The sequence below is a fragment of the Gymnogyps californianus genome, chromosome 1 (assembly GCF_018139145.2).
Source record: "Gymnogyps californianus isolate 813 chromosome 1, ASM1813914v2, whole genome shotgun sequence".
Classification (NCBI taxonomy): Eukaryota; Metazoa; Chordata; class Aves; order Accipitriformes; family Cathartidae; genus Gymnogyps; species Gymnogyps californianus.
Window position 1 is genome coordinate 28404804 of NC_059471.1, and position 19556 is coordinate 28424359.

The following is a 19556-nucleotide window of genomic DNA, read 5'->3' on the forward strand; positions in this document are numbered from 1 at the left end:
AAAAACAAATTTGAAAGGGAATAACATCAGTTAATGTCATGATTGAAAACCCCTTACAAGTTCCCATGCTCTAAGTTCACATTGTTTTTCTTAAAGAAAATAAAAGATTGGTTTTGAGTTTTGTATGTACAGTGCCAGTGTCTTGCGCAGGGAATACCACCTGGTAGGTATTTGATCAGTGTCGATGCTACTAAGAAAGTAAGGGCTTGTTTCAATCACCTAAACAGGGATATGCAGTGGTGTGTGAAATGCTGAGTCCGCAGCAGCCAGGACAAAATGGGGAAGGTCTCACTGAAGTCCTGCAGGACACCTGACAGCATCAGGCAAAAATGCGGGATATGTCAGAATGCCTCCAGTGGCAATAGATGTCTATCCTCAGGCAATGTAACCAAACCCTAAATGTATGTGTTTTATAGGGAAACAGGATACAGCATGGTTTTAAGTAGTTCATGTTTATTTCCGTGGATTTTTCCAGTGGGGATCCAGGGAGGAACTTTTTCATCTATTGACACGACCACGCATTGCAAGTATTGATCAAGGAAAAATTTATTTACAGAGATTTTTCAAATACAAACATAAAATAGCACATATTATTATATATATTTTTTACAAAAATGAATATTGAAATAATAAACATGGTACAGCACAATACAACATCAATGAGCTAAACATAACAGCAATAGAAATCTATGTCTGAAAGAAGTTTTCTGTTAGTCGTACATAACCAACAGAGCTCTACAGTACCGTGAGTGGAATTTCCAATGGACAGAAAAACGTCCATTTACTGCACTTCATAAAAGTACTATAGGGAAAGGCTACATATGCCAAGTAATTATGTTGCATTTTTGTAATAATGCTGAAAACACAGAGGCTTAATAAAAGTTATATAGGGCTGAATAAGCAGTGGCTACATGTTTGGGGAAGAAAAATGTGTAGAGAATATACAAAATACTGATAAAGTGGCTTATTGGTCCTTTTATTAAGTTTAATGTATAGATTAAAAAGTTTTGCAACACTGAATTTTAAACCACCAGAGAGAAGTAAAAAAAAAAGAAAAAAAAGGAAAAGAAAGAAGAATCGCACCAAAAAAAGTTTCCTCCCTACTCATTTTGTGCCATGGTCAACATCTGTGCGTGCGTGTGTGCTTTTGGGAGCACCGCGCCGAGGGGCTGCCAGACGCTACCCCAGCCCCCGGCACTGCCGTCCCCTCACCAACCTCTCAATTAATTGGTGCACGCAGAATTTCACCATTTGCCAAAGCAGAGTTTTCCTTGCTTACATTTTTGCGGAGCAGACCACGAGCGGGCTCAGGTGAGAAAGCCCATCTGTGTCCAGCCCGGCCGGGTGGCTTTGCACCGCCGTTCACTTCCCTGCCCTCCCTGGGGCCACCCGCCATCCCACCCCATGCCTGCTCCAGAAAGAAAGCACTTAAAAATTTCTTGTTCGTCGTCGTTATCCAGAAGAAGTTGGCAAGCCCCTCGGGCGTCTGGCAGCGCCCGCGCCCCGAGGCCGGCTCAGTAGGGGTACTGCTTCTGCTTCTTGCCCGAGAAGCAGGCCAGCCAGGTGCACACCAGCATGGCCGCTGCCGCACCTCCGCCCGTGCAGTAGTAGGCCCAGCCGATGTGGCAGGTCCCTGCAAGGGAAACAGAGCAACATGGCACAGCGTTAGCCGGGGGAGGAAGCGCCACCACCCCCCTCCTTTCTGCCCACCCTGGAAAAAGCACTTTTCTAGGTTTCTGCCCACTCGTATGTCCACCTCAGACAGGGAACGTGGGGTGCAATTCAAGCAATTAGAGAAGCCAAGCTGTTTAAGTGGCTCTCCTTAATTTTCTATACCAGTTCAGCAGAACAGCCTCGGAGCTCACTGGCTTGGCCAGTTGTTTTCCATACAGGGGGAAACGCCACGTGAGAGCCAAAGCTGAGGCTGCTGGCACCACGAGCACGCCAGCCATGGGGCAGGTGTCCCTCTGCCCGCCCGGCCCAGGGAGTGCCCGTGGCACCACTCTCCACAGCGGCTGCAGTTGGAACAGGATTTTTCCCACTCTTCTCTTTCTTCTCCTCCTCCAGGCAGCATTTGAGCATATTTTGATTATTTTTGACTGAGATTTTGAGGGTTTGCAGGTAACTTGGGCCAGGGCCTGCTCCCTTCAAAAAGAGCTGAGTGGGTCCAGCTCTGTCATCGCAGTGACAGGGCTCGAAACTGGACCCAGCTGCAAGCTGCTGGGTGACAATAACCCAGGACATGGCTGTGAGGAACCCGTTCACATCCCCCTCGCACAGGCATCAATCCTGACCGTCCACAAAGAAGCATGGTGTCAGGGGACCACCTGCATGGAGGCTACTGTGGGAATGCGGTCCAGAAATACAAAAATAGAGAAATTTCCCTATCCCCACCCAAGGTCACAACTCATTGCTGAAAACTTCACTGATCTTTTGTCTAACGTGTTAACAGTGTCACAATATGGCCTTGAATACATTTAACGGCCTCAGTATTTTTATACAGCCAAACTCATCACCAGCGAACGGTGCTGGGGAATCCCATGGTGGACCATAAAGTGATTGCTCCCCTTCCAGGCACCACTGTGCCTGCAGCAGAGGAGGAGATTAGGAAAACAGCAGCTGCAGCAGGGAGGAAGCCTCCTCACAGAGATCTCCGAAAGCAAGGAGATGGCTACTGTTACTCCTCAGGATTTCAGCCCATCTCAAAAGTAATTTTCACTTGGGCTGCATCATCTTGGTTATTTTGATCTGGAGTGCTTGGGACTCATTACAACTGAGGTTCTCCCTGTGTCGCCATCTGGGGCCATATCACCCTGCTTTGAGCAGTGAGTGCTCTCAGTAAGGCACAAGCAGCAATACAACACTTCCTTCCCACCCTCTGGAAAAAGCAGCAGAAACCGTTCTTCCCTCCAGAGAACAGAAGGTAACAACAGAGTTTCCATCTAGAAAGACAGAGCAGAAACAGGTGGTATGTCCTTACTCTGTCCCAGTGGCATCCTTGAGGGCCAGGCTTTGGGTTCAGGCAATTATCAACTCGGCTAATCCTGCCTTAGGCACAAGACACACAAGATGTCTGTACATCTCCACATGTCCAAAGCATTAGCATGCCTCAAGGCAGACAGCATGTCCATCGACTGTCTGCAGGATATTGTCAGGCCAGCTTTGTAAGGAGACGTTAGTGGGAGGCAGCACTTATGCTCTTGGCCACTCTGAAGATCTCAGGTTGACACCACAGCAGGAAGCATAGCACTTTTTTCATTTTTTCTTCATAACCCTCAAAACTTTTTATTTAAAAAAATGTCCAGTGAAACAAAGATCCTGACGTGACCAGAGGACTTCAGGTGCTGTGGCCTTGGCTTGAACTCAGTAGCCTCTCTCCTTAATGTGCTGGAGCAGACAGAGAGATTTACTTGGCTTTGTAATCTGGTTATGCTCTGTAGATCAACACCATTCTTGGCTTCCTTACAGAAGACCTCACACAGAGTCTAACTTCCTAAAGAGAAGACCATCAGAAACCATGGAGAGCTGCCAAGTGCCTGGCAATGTCACTGATGCTGATCCTTGCCCAATCACACAGCAGTCCCTGGAGACACCTGTCTCTGGACCCTCTATTGCTTTGCCTGTGTACACACACTACCTACAGCTTCTGCTGGGAATTTCGAAACCAGACTTAGGCATACACCAATGTCTGAATCCATTGGATTGCTTTGAAAATGTTCACGTTTATACCAGGGTGGGGTGTGCTAAAGCATTTCTTGTGATAAGATGGACTCCATCTGAGAGGTCTTTTTAAATGGCTAAGTATTCCTAAAACTACTAGAGAACTGTAGTTGCAGCTTGAAAAAGTAAATCTTTCTCGTCATGATGCTCCCAGGCAGAGAAAATAAATGTCAAAATGCTACTTTAAAAAGAGTATAAAGATTCACCTGGTAGCACTGCCCAAAGCTGTGACCTAAGCGGGATAGAATGAAGTAAATTTGAACTTTCGCATGGTGTGATTTCAACTTTTGTGCCTTGGCAGTGGGAGAGGGGGAGAGTGTATGTGATACATATTAAGAAGAAAGAACTGTTAAATCAGTGTCAGAGATGGGCTCAACAGATACAACACGCACATTCAGTCTTGGCTGAAGAGAATAACATTTATTTCTCCGTACCATGCTCCATTTACCCTAAGGACCACTGCCCTACTTAATGCTCTGAGGCATGGCAGGCAGCCTCTTGATCTAACAAATGCAATGTAGTTCACAAGTGTGAGTTGGGTCAAGATGAACAAATGAAAGAATGGGAGAGTGCAGGAGAACGGATGAAAGAGCCGGGAGCCTGACCTTAGAGCAATAATAACACAGCAATAAACCTGGCCATTATTTCCAGCCTGTGTCAGGAGCAATGGGAGGCCTCGGATAAAATAGGTTGATCTGTACTTGGGTGATGCTGAGCAGAACAGCGTTTCAAGCTATTGTGCTGAAGAAGAGCCTGCAGCAGGGAAGGTGTCTGAGGGTATAGGACTTAGCTATACTTTTCATTGTAAATATAGGTAAGCCAAGTCCTAGGTCCATAGCTAAGTATAGCTATAAGGCCAGAGATAATCCATCTCAAAGGTACCTGTTGCAATGAATGATTGCCTACACTGCATAGCCATGTGTCAAAATGAAACAATGCTACCCCTTTTATAATCCTGTATCGCACAAGGAGAAAAAAAATTTTGGAGTTAATGTTTCTGCTCTGGTGTTCCATTTTACTACATGTATGACTTGTTTTAATCCACTGCACCCTAAAGAAAGATTGTTAGTTGTCAATAATTGGGTAATTTAGTTGCAGTTTAAATTGTAAAATGACTTCTGCTTCACTTTGATATTAAATACTCATTTTAAAAGGAACAGGAAGCTTTGTAAAAAGCAGGGTTGATGAGTAATTAAATGTAACATCAAATGAAATTAAATACACCTATAGAAAAGTTATATGTTAGAGAAGATGATAGACTTTGCTTTCTAGGTTTATATTTTTATATTATAATAATGGGTACCATAGAAGGACCCTTTGTCATGTTCAAATTTTGTTGCACTGACATCAGTGAGACTAGTCATGTAATCAGAGGTAAGTAAATGATTAAGAGCTTTGCAGAACTAGGGCTTAAATTCAACCATCAAGTAGAGCAGTTTGCCTTCATGGAGCCCATCATATTAAAGATTTGAAAAGCTGCATTGCAGTTTCCCATTTCTTTAATGTCAAAACTCTAAAATGAAGAGCAAGACCACCTAATTACTTGATAGAATTAAAACAACTATTGAAACCATGTCAATTTTCACACACACAAAGACACAAAAGCTGTTGTTTTCCTTAAGGATGCATAGGAATACATATATACAGGTAGAAGTGAGCCAGTCCATTGAAGGTGTGGAGATGTGTACAAGAATGTGTACATGTTCTTGCTCATAAGACGGGCTGGATCTGGTTTCATGCGGAAGTAAATTCCCCAGCAGCTAAAGTACTCTTCTAGCTGATAGAGATGACATGCATCACAGCAGCTTCCTTCTCTGCACAGAACTGGTATTGCTTTTAACAAATCAGTCTTTACCTGACAGGTCAGTATGGAGGGAGAAGCTGTGGCTTTAGCGTTTTGTTAGTTCTGGATCCTTTTTTTTTTTTGGTAAAAGACAGCATAAATAATTGGAGCTCTTGGTTGCTCATTGAAGCAGGACTGTCCATGTTGGCTCAGGTAAATTTGTAGCCAGCCATTTAGAACTTTGTTTTCACATTTGTTTTACTGGGATTGGCAGCAAGAGAGTGTCAGGATGAACACTGAAATAATAGAATAACAGACCTTGCAGCTATAGGGATGGATGGCCATTTTCCAAGCAAATAAAAGAAGGAAAGAGTGGAAACATTATACTCCTCTCTTTTGTAAAAGGATTGAAAGAAATTGCAGTCCCCAAGGATAAAGGACAAAAGCAAGGTGAGTGAGGACACTATCAAAAGAAGATTCAGCAGAAAAGAGTCCCATAGAACATAAGACAATATTTGCTAAATCGAAAGAAATCAAAGAATGTGGAAGGGTAGTTTTGCAGTGATGGATAGGCTTATTAAAAAACACTTCCATGCCTTTTCCTGATTTCTAACATGATCTTCAAAGCCATGATATGTGTCCCCTAGCTCCCCCGCTCCTCTTCAATATATAAGGCAAATAAAGATTAAGACAAATTTGGGAGTGAGTGAAATTTGGCAATAGAAAATCTGCAGATACTTGATCTGCCATGGAGCTGTGCCAAGATCCAGTTGCTGAAACAGAATTTTACCAGGATCTTTAGTCATGATGTCTTATAAATAATTATCACATATCGTTATCAAGGTCCTGGAAATAACATATGATTTTCATCTAAAATAACCAATAATTGACACTTAGGAAAAAATATCCAGAATATGAAAGTGTCTTGGATGCAAACCTGTTAATAGCAAGACTTAGTATCTTAAATATTTGTACCTTCTTTGCTGTTAATGTTAAGACTATCCTAGGCTTGCAGCCTGGAGTATTGGGCAAACTCTAATCATTTAACCTTAAGTACAGCCTGTTGTCCAAGATGAAGGAAAAAAGATTTCAGAATTAGCCAGGCTGAAGAATACAAATGATATACCTTCAAAAATAAAAACTGCAAAAGTTTTGCAGGAACTCTAATTAACAACTTCACATGAGAGTCCAGTACTACAGGGAACGTGAATTCATGTAATCAATCAGGTTGTTGGAAAAGTAATCAGAGAAAAAAATAAGGAGTGTGATGCTAAGGGATATCCAGGGATTTGGAGATATGAAAGCCACAAATGAATGCAAAAGATAATCAGCTAATTAATAAGAAGGCACAATTATTTTGAAACAAAGCCAAGATAAATTAAACTGCTGAAGATTTATTTTCTTGACACAGTTACAATGAAAAACCACCATGTGAAATCAGCTACAAAAGCAGGAAAAGAAGTTAAAACTTGGAATGCATCCAGAAAGGATTAAAGTAGTTATGTGAAACAAAGAAAGAACACTATATAAGGTAAAACTGCAGCCAAACAAATAGCTTGATACAAAATAATTAATTTAGTGAAGCTGGTTTCTTTGTCTGTTGCATGGATATGACTTTCTCAATGGATTTATCTTTTCTAAAAATATATGATTTCTTATGCATGCACAGACGAAGCTATTTTGGTTACTTATAATTGGTCAAAGAAATTGTATGGGTATTTTGGTCTGTAATTAAATGCATAAAATCTCATAAAGTTCAGAAGTGTAAAAAAGTGAAAAAAGAAGTGCCAACTTGAAATTCTTCAGTTCTGCTGTATGCAGACACTCACTCCTATGACCAAATCCTTCTTTCTTTGGAGGAACACATAATTTTGTTTAATCAAACCTCAGATTTGCTGTAGGTGTGCATTTATCATGGAACAATGAAGAAGAAACCAATACCTTGTGTCAATTACAATGCTCAAATTCCCAAGAGCTTATGTCCTGCTAATGATGAGCTCTCCCAGCCTCCTGGAAGAAGTCAGCAGAAAGCTCACCTATTGCAGGAAGTGAAATTAACTTCACCTCTCTTTGGACATCCACAGTGCAGAGATTCACACTGGACTAGTCCCCCAGACTCCCTCTGGAGACAACAAGGAGAAAAAGTCACTTATGAAAGTGTGTTGCATTTCATCTTAAGGTAGGCATCTAAAGTACAGCAGGTGAACCCTGCTCTAGTAGCACCTATTTTTCTCCCTTTAACTATGAAGGGATTCCAAACAACCAGTTTAGCTGCCCTTTTCGAGTAATAAAAAGCACCAGGTACTTGCTCCCAGGTGGTCTGAGTCCCTTTCTGGATGCTCCTGCTTATCTCTATTGACTGCAGAGGGGCCTTGCATGACCATGTGTCCTGGTTTCGGCTGGAATAAAGTTAAGTTTCTTCCTAGTAGCTGGTATAGTGCTGCGTTTTGAATTTAGGATGAGAATAATGTTGGTAACACACTGATGTTTTAGGTGTTGCTAAGCAGTGTTTATACTAAGTCAAGGACTTCTCAGCTTCTCATACTGCCCTGCCAGCCAAGGCTGGGAGTGCACAAGAAGCTGGGAGGGGACACAGCAAGAACAGCTGACCCAAATGAGCCAAAAGGGTATTCCATACCATATGACATGATGCCCAGTACATAAACTGGGGAAGCTGGCTGGGGGACACTGTGGCTTGGGAATTGCCTGGGCATTGGTCAGCAGGTGGTAAGCAATTGTATTGTACATCACCTGTTTTGTATATTCTATTGTTATTATCTTCCCTTCCTTTTCTGTCCTATTAAGCTGTCTTTATCTTAACCCATGAGTTTTTGGTTTGGGTTTTGTTTTTTTTTTTTTCTGATTCTCCCCATCCCACTGCAGGGGTGGGGAGCGAGCAAGTGGCTGTGTGGTGCTTAGTTGCTGGCTGGGGTTAAACCACAACACCATGTTCTAACTCTGACAACAAAGGTAAGTGCCTTATGTTAAACAGAATGTATGTGGACCTTGATATAGTCATCAAAGGCTTACAAAGATTTAAGAATGGAAGTTATCCAGGTAGCAATAAAGAGGAAATGTTTCTTGATGAAACACTTTCTTTACTAGCATGTAGGCTGACTCATTCACTTATCTAAGAACTCAGCAGCTGCAGCTCAGGTATGCTTGTAAAGATTGTGCTCAGCCCCAGTTAAAAAACTGAACTGGTAAAATCTGAGCTGTTTGCAGAGGATCTGTGAACAAGAAAACTGGCTTTGTCAGATAGATTGCTCATAGAAACATACAGCTTTGAAGCCTTTGCCTTTAATAGGATTCTAATAAATTGTCCTACCCTCTAAATCCTTTTCTTGATCGTTTTGGCACTGTATGTCAACACTCAGCCAGATGCTGAAATGATGCCACCTAAGGCAACTTAACTAGTTGACAAAGCTTTTTTTATATTCACTGCTTTTTGTGGGGTTTTTATGTTGTTGTTTTAGTAACTGCACTGTTTGCTTTTAAAGTGCTTTAAAGATAATTTACTCTAATATTTCTACAGAAAGGGTAATTATCAAGTCAATAGTTCTCTTTAAGATATTTCAAGCCCTCTAAAAGTGGCAAAGGGGAACCTTAATAATAATGATCTTTGGAAACAAATGTCCCTCAGCAGAGAAGTTTCTGAGAGCTTTTGAGGGCAATTCAGCTGCTTGTTTAGTTCAGGACGGGAGCCAGCCTTTTAAGTTGCTCTCCAGACAGCCACTTTGGCCAGGAGAGCCCATCCAGCAGCGCACAGATGGATGGACCGCCACAGGGGGCAAGCAAAGGTGTGCATTTGGAGCCGTCTGCTTTGGTTGCTGCTGCAGCTGGGCCCCCAGACCCAGGATGTCTCTGTGCGTGACAGGTAGCAATAGAGCCTGACAGCCAGAGAACATGAAACAACTGGAGAGGATCTAGAAGGACTTGCAGAAGAAACAAGGCAGGAGACTGTTCCCAGCCCCATAAGGATGGCATGAACTCAAACAAGCATAGAATGCATTTTGGGCAGGCTGCAGCAGCAGCTGCCAGGTGGGTAGGCAAGGCACGGCGTGCCAATGGCCACACCTGAGCCATGCAAGCCTTGCTGCCAGACCTATGATTTTCACTGCCTTTAATAGCAAAGAAAAGCATCATGAAACTCAAAGATGAGCTCTGAAGGTAGTTACATACAGCAAACACCAAGCCATGTTTATAGGATGCTTCTTAGCACAAACGATCACCCAGCAGAATAAAAAAGTAGGTCCTAGGTAGGAAATGTATGACATAAAAAGTCATCTCTCACAAAAAGGGGTAGGACATAAAAAAATTCTGGATCATTGATCATCCAGGCTGAGTCCTGATGGCCCAAACACACCATATTTCCTCAAAGGAAGATAAAAATTTTTTTCAAGTAGTTCAACTTAAAAATTGGAGTTTAACTTAAATTTAGTGTCTTCTTTCTTTCAGGTTAATAAGGTAAGTACATAATATCATTTCATACATCTGGTGGCAGGAAAGTGGCAGTTGGAGGCCAGACGATATTTCCTAGGGCACCTACAATGGCATGAGTCATCTACATTTAGATAAATGAATCTTGCTCTAGATAACTGTTTTGCTGTTTGGGCTTTTAGGTATTGGTCTTGTAGTGTTGTTTCACCAGATGCCAACTGAGGCTCGATTTTGTGAGTTAAACTGAGCATACCCTGTCCTCTCTGGGACCTTCTGTGGGATTTAGCTGCCTCGCACCCATCACAACAGAAGTCTGCATGCAACAACTGAGCAGTTTCCACATACACATCTAGGGAAATCAATGACCTAAAATGAAGTATTATATTGATTTTAGACATTCAAAACCAATACTAATATGTTCACATGTACACACTCACATTGCCCTTTAAAAAGGCATGCAAGTTCAGAAGATTTCTCCACACAGTTTAAGTTTTGTAAAATGTGGAAGTTTTTGCAAATGTCTGGTGCAGTCTTCACTTTAATGCATACTCTTACCTTAATGCAGAGTCTTTCACTTTAATGAATTTCCTGCTAAAACCCTCATTTTTCAGCTGTTACTCTTGTGTGGTACACTTAGATATGAAAACAAAATGGTATTAGTGCCTCTAGCTCAGCAAAACTGAATGTGTGCTATATGATATGCTATAAAGATGCTTGCTTTTGGGAAATTGCCTGTTAATTCCTCTTGCAGACCATGGGATTGTGTAGATCTCACTCACTTTCACACCCTTCAGTCAGCAGCTCTGTACTGCTGTGCCACGTCAGTGCTGTCCTGAATGGGCCCACAGGCAACTCCAGGGTGTAAATAATGCAGCATAACAATAACAGCTTGTGCAGTGACAAGAGATTAAGATGACTTTGATCCATCCTCAAACATTTGGTAAAAGTGAAAGGCAGTCCCAGTCTCCACCTCAGGCATTAGCCTGTGGCCAAATTAGACTAAGGACTTTGATTTGGTCACTGAGCAAACAACTGCGCTGGTTTAAAACATAACTATCTCTTTCTCTTGCCCCCATTTATTTATATTGCCCCACTTTTAGGAGTTACCACCCTAAAAACAGCGGCAGAAGACTGCTCTAGTTCATAGTCTGGTGTTTCAGTGGGAACTCTGGTCCATCTGTGATCTGAGATGGGATGCTGCAATACGGAGCAGGGCCCCAAGACCTCCATACAGGTCCTGCTGACTGCTAGGGAGCCAGGAACCACCAGCAGAGGAACACAACAAAGACCTATCATGGCCTTAACCCCCCAACAAGATTTGCCAGAGGTCACTTGTAAAAGCCCTAATCCATCACTGCGCTTTTTTTTTCTTGATGGCAAAACCAGATTGCTAGAGAAGAGCTGAGAGCAGGCCCCTCTACAGGTGCACCAGTCTCTCTGCCTGTTGATGGAGGTTACTTCCCATCCTCATTAGCAAAACAGTTCATCTATTGAGTGTAATTTAATCAACAAATGGGGTTGTTCTTGGCAAGGTATCTTCAGTTGAAGAATGACGCCTCTTTGTAGAGATTCATTTGATTGAAAAAAAATCAGCCCAATTAAATACATAAATGTTTAAGTAAACCCTTGGGACATAGTTCACTTAATAAAAAGCAAATAAATATCCAATTTTAAAGAGAGCAGCAAACTGTTGGGAATTTCACAATGTCAGCTCAGGTTTTCTGGAAAAGAATACCCAAATCCACTTACACGTAAATTAAAGGCATGGTTATTTTTCCTGCAGTCTTTTTAAAAATTGCTTTAGAATGTACACAGAAATGTGTGTGTTTGGTGGGGGTAGAGGGAGGGGGTCCCCTCTTCACAATATGGGCTATTTGGAGTGCCTATTAGTCTAATGCCTTTCTAGAGTGCCTGAAGACGTGGAGAAGCACTTCTTATCTAGCACACCCACTAAGGATTAGGCTTTTTTATGGGTTCTTAGCATTGCTATTTATTTACTCTATCTAGTTATGAGCATGTTACGGGGGGTGTGGGTTTGTCTTGTTTTGGTAAAGCAAAAGTTTTCATTTAATTGCTAATTCTGGAATATTTCTGATTAACATTACATTTCACAGTGCACAACTCAGCTGCTTCTCAAGTGAGTTCTTGCAGTCTCTCCTCTGCAGCTGTCTCTTGTCATTCTCATCCTCTTATAATGTAGAATGCAGCTCCTGGCTTATCTTTTCTACCTCCAACCTCAACCATTTTTTCCCCTCACTTTTTGTAACTCCAGAACGAATCTCAGTGCTGAATCTCCACCTTTGCGGGCTCTGTGGTCAAACCTGGTGTGCTTTGACCCTCCTTTCCTAACCGCACGCACATGATCCCTGTGGCCCAAGCTGCAGCAGTTGCTCTGCCATCCTCGAAGAGGAGGCTGAACGCTGTCTGCTGATCAGCATCCCTTTGAACACCCTCTCCTTTGAGAGTAACCACATGTGCTGAATTAGGCTCTCAGTGTCATCCTCGCTAGCACCCACAGGTGCAGGACCAGCACTCCCACCACTATTTCTCCCATCAGCAAACCAGTGCAGGGCTTGCGGCAGCTCAGCTTTTCTGAGGGTGGATTTTGAATGCAGTGTATATATACGTGGCTCTTGAGACAACTCATTTCAGACTCAGGAATAGAAAGCATATCATTGTGGCTTAATCAAATTAAATATTCAAATGAAAGCAATACTTAAATTTGTCTTGAGACTTAGTGAGATTAAGTCTTTGAAACATCATTTTTGGCCTGTAGGCTATAATGAGTAAGCCAGTCTCTAATGATTCAGAAAAGACTAGAGGGTTTGGGTTATCACCAACTAAGAGGTATTTATGAAAGACGATGAGCAGTGTGGTTATTAAACGGCCCTCGGACAGTACCTCTTCTTTACAGATGACTTTGCTAACACAGCATCAACCATGGACTGATATGAAGTAAAACAAATCCTAGCCAAGCATTTAAATTCACTGCCAGTGTATGTGGAAAAGAGACGTTTAGTTGCAGAGCTGCCTGGTGGAAATCACTACAGCAAATTTCAGCTCTCATTATCATCTGTTAATTAATGTGTTAACATATGATCGCAGCAGATCAGCGAGACCAATGCTCCCGTCAAGTCTAGGCGTGCATAACACATGCCCTGCATGCTCTGGATCCAGAAAATACAGCAAGAGTACATGCCTTCACAGTTAATGTAATACGTCTCATGGTCCTTATGTGTACTTGGAAGGAAAGCTGTCAGCTGAAATTTTTCACATGGGTTTCTCCACTGACTTTAATGGCAGAGTGATTCAATTTATGCAAATATCTGACTCATGAGTCAAGACTGAGATGGCGAAGGTGGTCTCGGAGACACTGCTCTGATTGTGGGCATGACTGTATTTAAGGTCAGAGTTTGTAACTGCCTAAGTGCTGTCTTCAAGGAGCTCAGACTGGCATGACACCCACCTTCTTGTGAGTTTGCAGAGGAGTAACCTGGAAAGGTAACACTTTTCTGCACTCTGCAGAGAGCAACGACTGAAGCCTCGGAACAAGCAGGCTGTCAGGAGACACAAGCAAGAACCGCAGGAGCAGAGCTGCTCACATGCTTGGCATGGAAGAGCAGGCATCAGCGTGCACCAGCGAGGGGCTAGCCAGCCTTTCAAATGGGGGTGCTGCTGAATGGGCTGGCTAGGAACTACTTCAGGCTTCTGCACAGGATTGACTGTGGGCAGCACTGAACCCGACTGTTCCCTGCAACAGTTACTGCAGTGTTTTGCCTAGTCTTTCTACTACATCCTTTGAGACATCTTTTCATGGAGCTGGGAATCTCAGTTCTGGGACTTTTTTTTCTGCTAGTTAACTATAGATTTCTGTTCTCATTGCTTTCTCTCCTTCGTGTTGATATCTTTCAATTATTAGGCGAATAAAAAAGTTGCAGGAAATTTTTATACTTCACTGAAAAGAAAATTTAATGTCAATAGCACAGAAGGATATTAGAGTTCAGAATAACAAGGTAAAGCTTCTAGAGCATTTTACACATCCCTTGGGCAACACCATTAGTGGCTGCTGATAACAACATTGGTGGCAGTGGTAGAGATGGGTGCTGATATTGGTAATGAGAATTTCTGGTCCCATGCCAGATCAAATGCATTCCAAAACACCACAGGAATGGCGTAAGGGAGGGTGACCTGAAGAATCTCTCCCAAAGGAATATTTTTTTATCTTTCAACCTCAATTCATTTGCATATCTTCACAAGAAACATCTCTGAGATGGAAACAAAACTCCTTACTCCCAAAGCCTGACAGAAATATCAGTGTAAAATTAAAAGATAATGCAGCAGAGTTGTGTTTAATCCTAGGAGACCATTTTTGTCCACTGTTCTTTGCACTGGGATTACTGCCAGGCTACCACAAGCCCTGCACACACAGCTATGGAAAGGGTTTCTAACACTAACTATAAGGTTTAGCTTGCAGGGGCTGGCAATGGGGAACTGTGAGTGTCCGTGCTTGGGAGTGGGAGCTCTCAAGCCTGCGGGGGGTCGGGGTGCTCAGTCAGGAGGACTGCAGATCCCCCTCTTCCTCAAGTGACACAGGATCATTGAGCACTTATAGAGTAGGGTATCAGCAGCTGCATCGATCCTTCTAGCTAAACAAGGACCTGGACGTGCATTCAAACATCAGATCCTGATCATCCACATTGCTTAATCCTTAGGTTGCTGCTAGGCCCTTGTTTTCTAGAGCCCTCTCTAGAGGTGCCTTGCCCCATACCACATGGGTGTGAGCCCAGCTTGGCTACATCCCTGGCTCTCATTCAGTGCTCAGTGCAGTCATCAACAATAAGACTGGTGGCTTGTTTGGGAGAAGACTGACATAGGAGGCAAGTGTTATTTATCAGCTTCCCAAGGATGTGAGTAACCAAAACCATACTCTTTAGGCTTGGCTTAGAAGGCCATAAACATGCCAGACTTCAAAGACAGCTAATTGCACTCGTTGTGAATTACCCTGACCTGCGCTGTGACGTCACGCCTCTGCCTAGCCTGTCAAGATCTCCAGGAGTGTTAGCTCCTGTATTGCAAGACTATTAAATCTGTTGTCTTACATACATACATACATACACACATACATTCCTTCATTTTCTTTTATAATGTTCTTCTGGAAAATATTTCCAGCAAATCTATCTGAAATCCGCTGCCTTAGCACCATACCAGAATGATGCAATATGAATACCCTACCACACACAACTGGCTTGCTTCTCCAAGCCTGTGCTCATGTCCTCGTTTGCTTTTATGGACAACACATAGAAGAGTCTAATGTGGCTGAGATGCTCTGATGATGACTCACCCAGTTCAAACTGGTTGGAAAGGTTACCACAGGTTTGTCTGACTTCTTCACTGTCCCAGCCAAGAGGATAGAGGGCACAACCAGAGCCGATCAACAAACCTATGGAGAGAAAAGAAAATAGAAGTTTATACAAGCAATTGCCATTAGCTTAAACACAGGCTGCCACTTGGGAATCAAAGTGTCAAACTGCCATTTGGGAACCTCAGAGAAAAAAAAAAATCTCTTCTCCTAAAACCAGTAGAAAATCACTTAGACTTCTACTGCTGCATTCTGCAACACTGTTTTACAGCTGGTCTGTGGGCTGGAGGCAGCCTTGGCGGTTCAGCGCCAGAAGCCATCCTCAGCTTCTGGAGCTTCTACCTGAGAGCTTTTAGACTGCCCTTCTACTCTGCAGAACTGCTACATATACTGTTCGGAAAACTCAACGCGGGGTTAAATAGAAGCTGTGTTAATCACAGCATTTACAAGCTGATTGCTTCGGATTAATTAAAACAACAATCAACCAGGGTCTGTCAAGGTTCTAGCAGGAAAAGTAAACTGACAGCTGTGCTAATCCGTTGTCATTTGCCTTTGTTTTTCACCCTTTCAAAAGCCAGGGAAGAATGGCTTCATGTCACCCAATCAATTCATACCACAGGTACACACTCCACAAAGTTTTCTCAAATCATTTCAGCTAAAACAACTGAGGTCTCGAGCCATTTACCTATCATCGTGCTTGGCTTAACATTCACAACATGCTTTGCTTTCTCCAGCCCTCACGCTGCCCCAAACAGATATGTTTTGGCTAAGTCTTTCCCTTCACAAGATCTTGCTAGGAATCACCCGATGGGCCATGATTATTTTGCAGAAGTGGCATTTTTATCATATCACATTCTCAGCTGTCACTGCAGCAGCTGCCAAAAAGCGGGTGTAGCTGGCAAAGCTTCTTACACGGACAGCCTAGAGAGAACATTCCAATGTATGCTACAGCATTTAAATTTTACCTCCTTTCTGTCAGATCTTATTTATAAGATTGGAAACGAATCACTATGTAGATAATGGGCTGGGCACGCCTGACACTTTGCAGGCTGTAAAGGCAAGCAAGTCCTCAAAAAGTTTGCAGTGTGGGTTTGCAGTGGTGCCTTTTACCTGTTAGGTAGAGCACAGGACTGGGACAAGGTTTCAAGGCCTACAGCTGTCACGGGCTGACTTTGGGCAAGTCCCTTGACCTCATACCACCTCGCTTTTCCTCTCTTGACAATGAGAATAAGGACAATGTGCTCCCTGGCAAAGCACTTCTGCTGCCGTGCTCCTAGTGCAGAAAAGCCCTGGGTGTGGTGACAGAGGCACTGTGGACATCACACCAGTGTAAAAGGAGTCCTGAGAGTGATTCTGACTCAGGGCCTGGAGCTAGATGTGCATTTCTACTGTCTCCATCCTCAAGATGCCTAAGCTGCTCATATTTCTGATGCTCCTGTAAGGTACAGAAATCGCCTTATGATGCTCTTGACTTGCTCAAAGACACACCTGAACAATGCACTGAAGTCCAGAAGTGGTATCTCATCTTTCTCCAAAAGATGTTTAATGCTCTTTTAGCATCTTAGCTGTTAGCAAAGTAGCTCAGCAACTCCTTTGCTGCTCCTCCAAGCACATCTGCCCCTGTTTAGGCCCAATATTAGCTCCTTAGATCTTCCTCCACTAAGTTCAAATTTCTTGCTGCTCAGGTCTACTTCTTCCTTTCCTTGTTGAGCAGTCATTGTCTGCTCCTCTCTCCATATCTACATCACATAATGGAAAAGAAATCCCTGAGACAGCCCCCTCTGAGATGGTGCGTTCACCCAACGGCTGTAAAGGGAGAAAAGCAATTAAGGACACATGAATGCTAGGTATTTTCAGAACTTTGCCTGACCTGGATATGGTTGCTTCTAATGTCCTCACTAATGGCTTTCACAGCATCATCTGGTTTTTTGCCCCAGGGCCGCAGAGCCAAAGGCAGCTGGTAGAATCCATGTAAATGAGAGTCACTGCTAATTAAATTCTCAGAAAAGATGTTTCTCAGACAAGAGAACTTAGGCCAAAACTGGGTCTACATTTGTTAAAGACAGCTTAAGACTCTGAAAAAAATCAACTGATTCTCACTTGAATTGTTAAAGCAAGAAGGGCATTGTGACGTGCTGACAGCACGGCTGATGTGCTAGGAACAGGCAGGACCCAATGGGGCAAGGAGGAACATCACCACTGATGATGAGAATGGCTGGGGAAGGGAGGAAGAGCACCTAGATGCCAGAGATAGCCTCACAGACCGGTGGGTCGTGGCAGACCTGGCCAGTTCTGCTGTGGTTCTGGCCCCTTCCCACACTGGGTGTGATGCCCATGACCTGCCTGGTGCCAGCCCAGGCAGACCACAGCTCAGAAGCTGTTCTGGCCAAAAGTGAACCACCCTGGCTGGGCTGGTTTCAATCAACTTGTGTCCTTGAACAGACTCTCTGGGAGACCTCTCAAATGCTCAAAGGGCTCCATTGCAAGGGGCAGGGAGACGTGTGCAGGGGGTAGGAGGGAATCTGCGTTGGACCACATGAAAAGGCAGCCAGCCCTTCCTCACAAATAGGTCCTGGGAAAGCCTCTTGCCCAGTTCTTCCAGGAGGGCACAACAGCAGCACTGCAGGGAAGTGAAAGGACTATTAGCATAACAATGCTGCCCCTCCAAACCCAGAACAAGCTCTTACTCAGCACTTGCCAATTACTCTCCTCAGGTGGCAAGAGTGTCTAGTGCCCATTGCATTCACAGAGGACTGTTTGTTTTCAGCTCTCTTTAGGTTTTGTTGCAGTAACAGGTTGCTGTTTGGGTTTTTTCCCACGAATATTGCTCACAGCACTTTCCACTGCCACCCTCCAAACACAGCTCATCCTCTTCCAAACGTGTGTACCTGTTCACTCTTTCTGCCTCCAATGCTACACTGGATACAGTGGCCGCAAGCCTTGGCAACTTATTTCCTTCCTTAGCCAGACCTCTTCATCCCCTGTCACACCCTCTTTCCTATTTCTGTACGTCCATCTCTGTAAGTCCAAAGCCCAGTTTCAGTGAAAATAAATTCTGGAGTTCAGTCAAAAAATCATTAGCAATGCAATATACTGTAACATTAAATCACTCCCAAGGAGCAACTGCCTCACTCATATGTGGATGCTTGCCCTTAAAGCCAGTCCACACTGCCTAATAACCAGCTCACAGCACCCACCACTGAGCCTCACCATTAGCTGTGCCTCCTAGAAATAAATAAACTGAATAAGGGAGAACTAGTGTGCTATGTCACAAAACCTCCCTACCCCAGCGACAGCTGGCTCTCCAGTTGGGTACGGGCTTTAGCAGTGCTGAGTTTCATTTATGGAATACCAGCCATCGAGCACTGCAGCTTCTTTTCTGCTCTCAGCCCACGCTGACTGTGACGATGAGATCAAATGGGAAACTGCCGCCTAACGCCGGTGCCGCCGCATGGCCCCAAAGCACGAGCGGCAGTATGTTTACATGTGAAGGACAAGGTATAAAGCCACGGGCAAGCTCACACGCTTCATTTAGCAAACACAAAACCTGCCAGAGACCAAAGGTGCTGCCAGCAGCATGGGGCTACATTCCCACCTAGCAAAAAGGCTTACGCCTATAAATACCGATTTTGTCACAGGTACCAACTGGCCACAAGTCTTAAAGCTGTTGGTTTGACATCTCCTTTGATATCACTGGTTTTCAGCTGGTTTTGATTCACCTTCAAATGCTTCCCTGTAGTGATGCGTATGAGCCTGTTGTGGATTTAGGTCTATTGACAAAGCAGTTGTGTTCCCCAGTACTTCTTGCAGGCAAGGTGCAGGCCAAACTCGGGGATTTACCTTCAGTGTAAGACTTCCACAAAGACTTAGAGCCTGCTAGTCAGTAAGAAAAAATTTCACAAATTTTGCTTTATGCCCTGAGGTATGTATATACATATGAGCGTGTGTAATGTCCCATTGCTTTCAGCAGGATTCTGCATGACTTCAACAAGGCTGATACTGCCTCGGTCTGCATGGGCAGTGAAGTTGGGAACTGGCATTTCAGCTCCCTTATTTTATGCACTAGAAGTGTGAAGATTGCCTCAAAGCCCATGGTGTTAACAGGACTTGGACAAAAGCCCCTCAGCCCCTTCTTTCCCTTCTAATCAATCCACCTCTGTTTGTAAGCAACTAAATGTGTGGATCAGACCCTGCAAAAGCAAAAAGACTGCATACTATTACCGCTGATAATTCATGCATGCTCACAGCCAGTTT

The 19556-nt window shown here is 43.6% G+C and overlaps 1 protein-coding gene across 1 annotated transcript in view; it reads right to left on the bottom strand.

Annotated features, from left to right (window-relative positions):
* Positions 1-528: 528 nt before the first annotated feature.
* The window catches only part of LHFPL6 (LHFPL tetraspan subfamily member 6), a 145779-nt gene continuing 126751 nt past the window's right edge, over positions 529-19556 (bottom strand). The window contains exons 3-4 of the mRNA XM_050901577.1: positions 15285-15383; positions 529-1633 (exon numbers count right to left, since the gene is read on the bottom strand). Coding sequence (XP_050757534.1) covers positions 1515-1633; positions 15285-15383 — 218 coding nt within the window. The 3' untranslated portion in view covers positions 529-1514. The remainder of the gene's footprint in view (positions 1634-15284; positions 15384-19556) is intronic.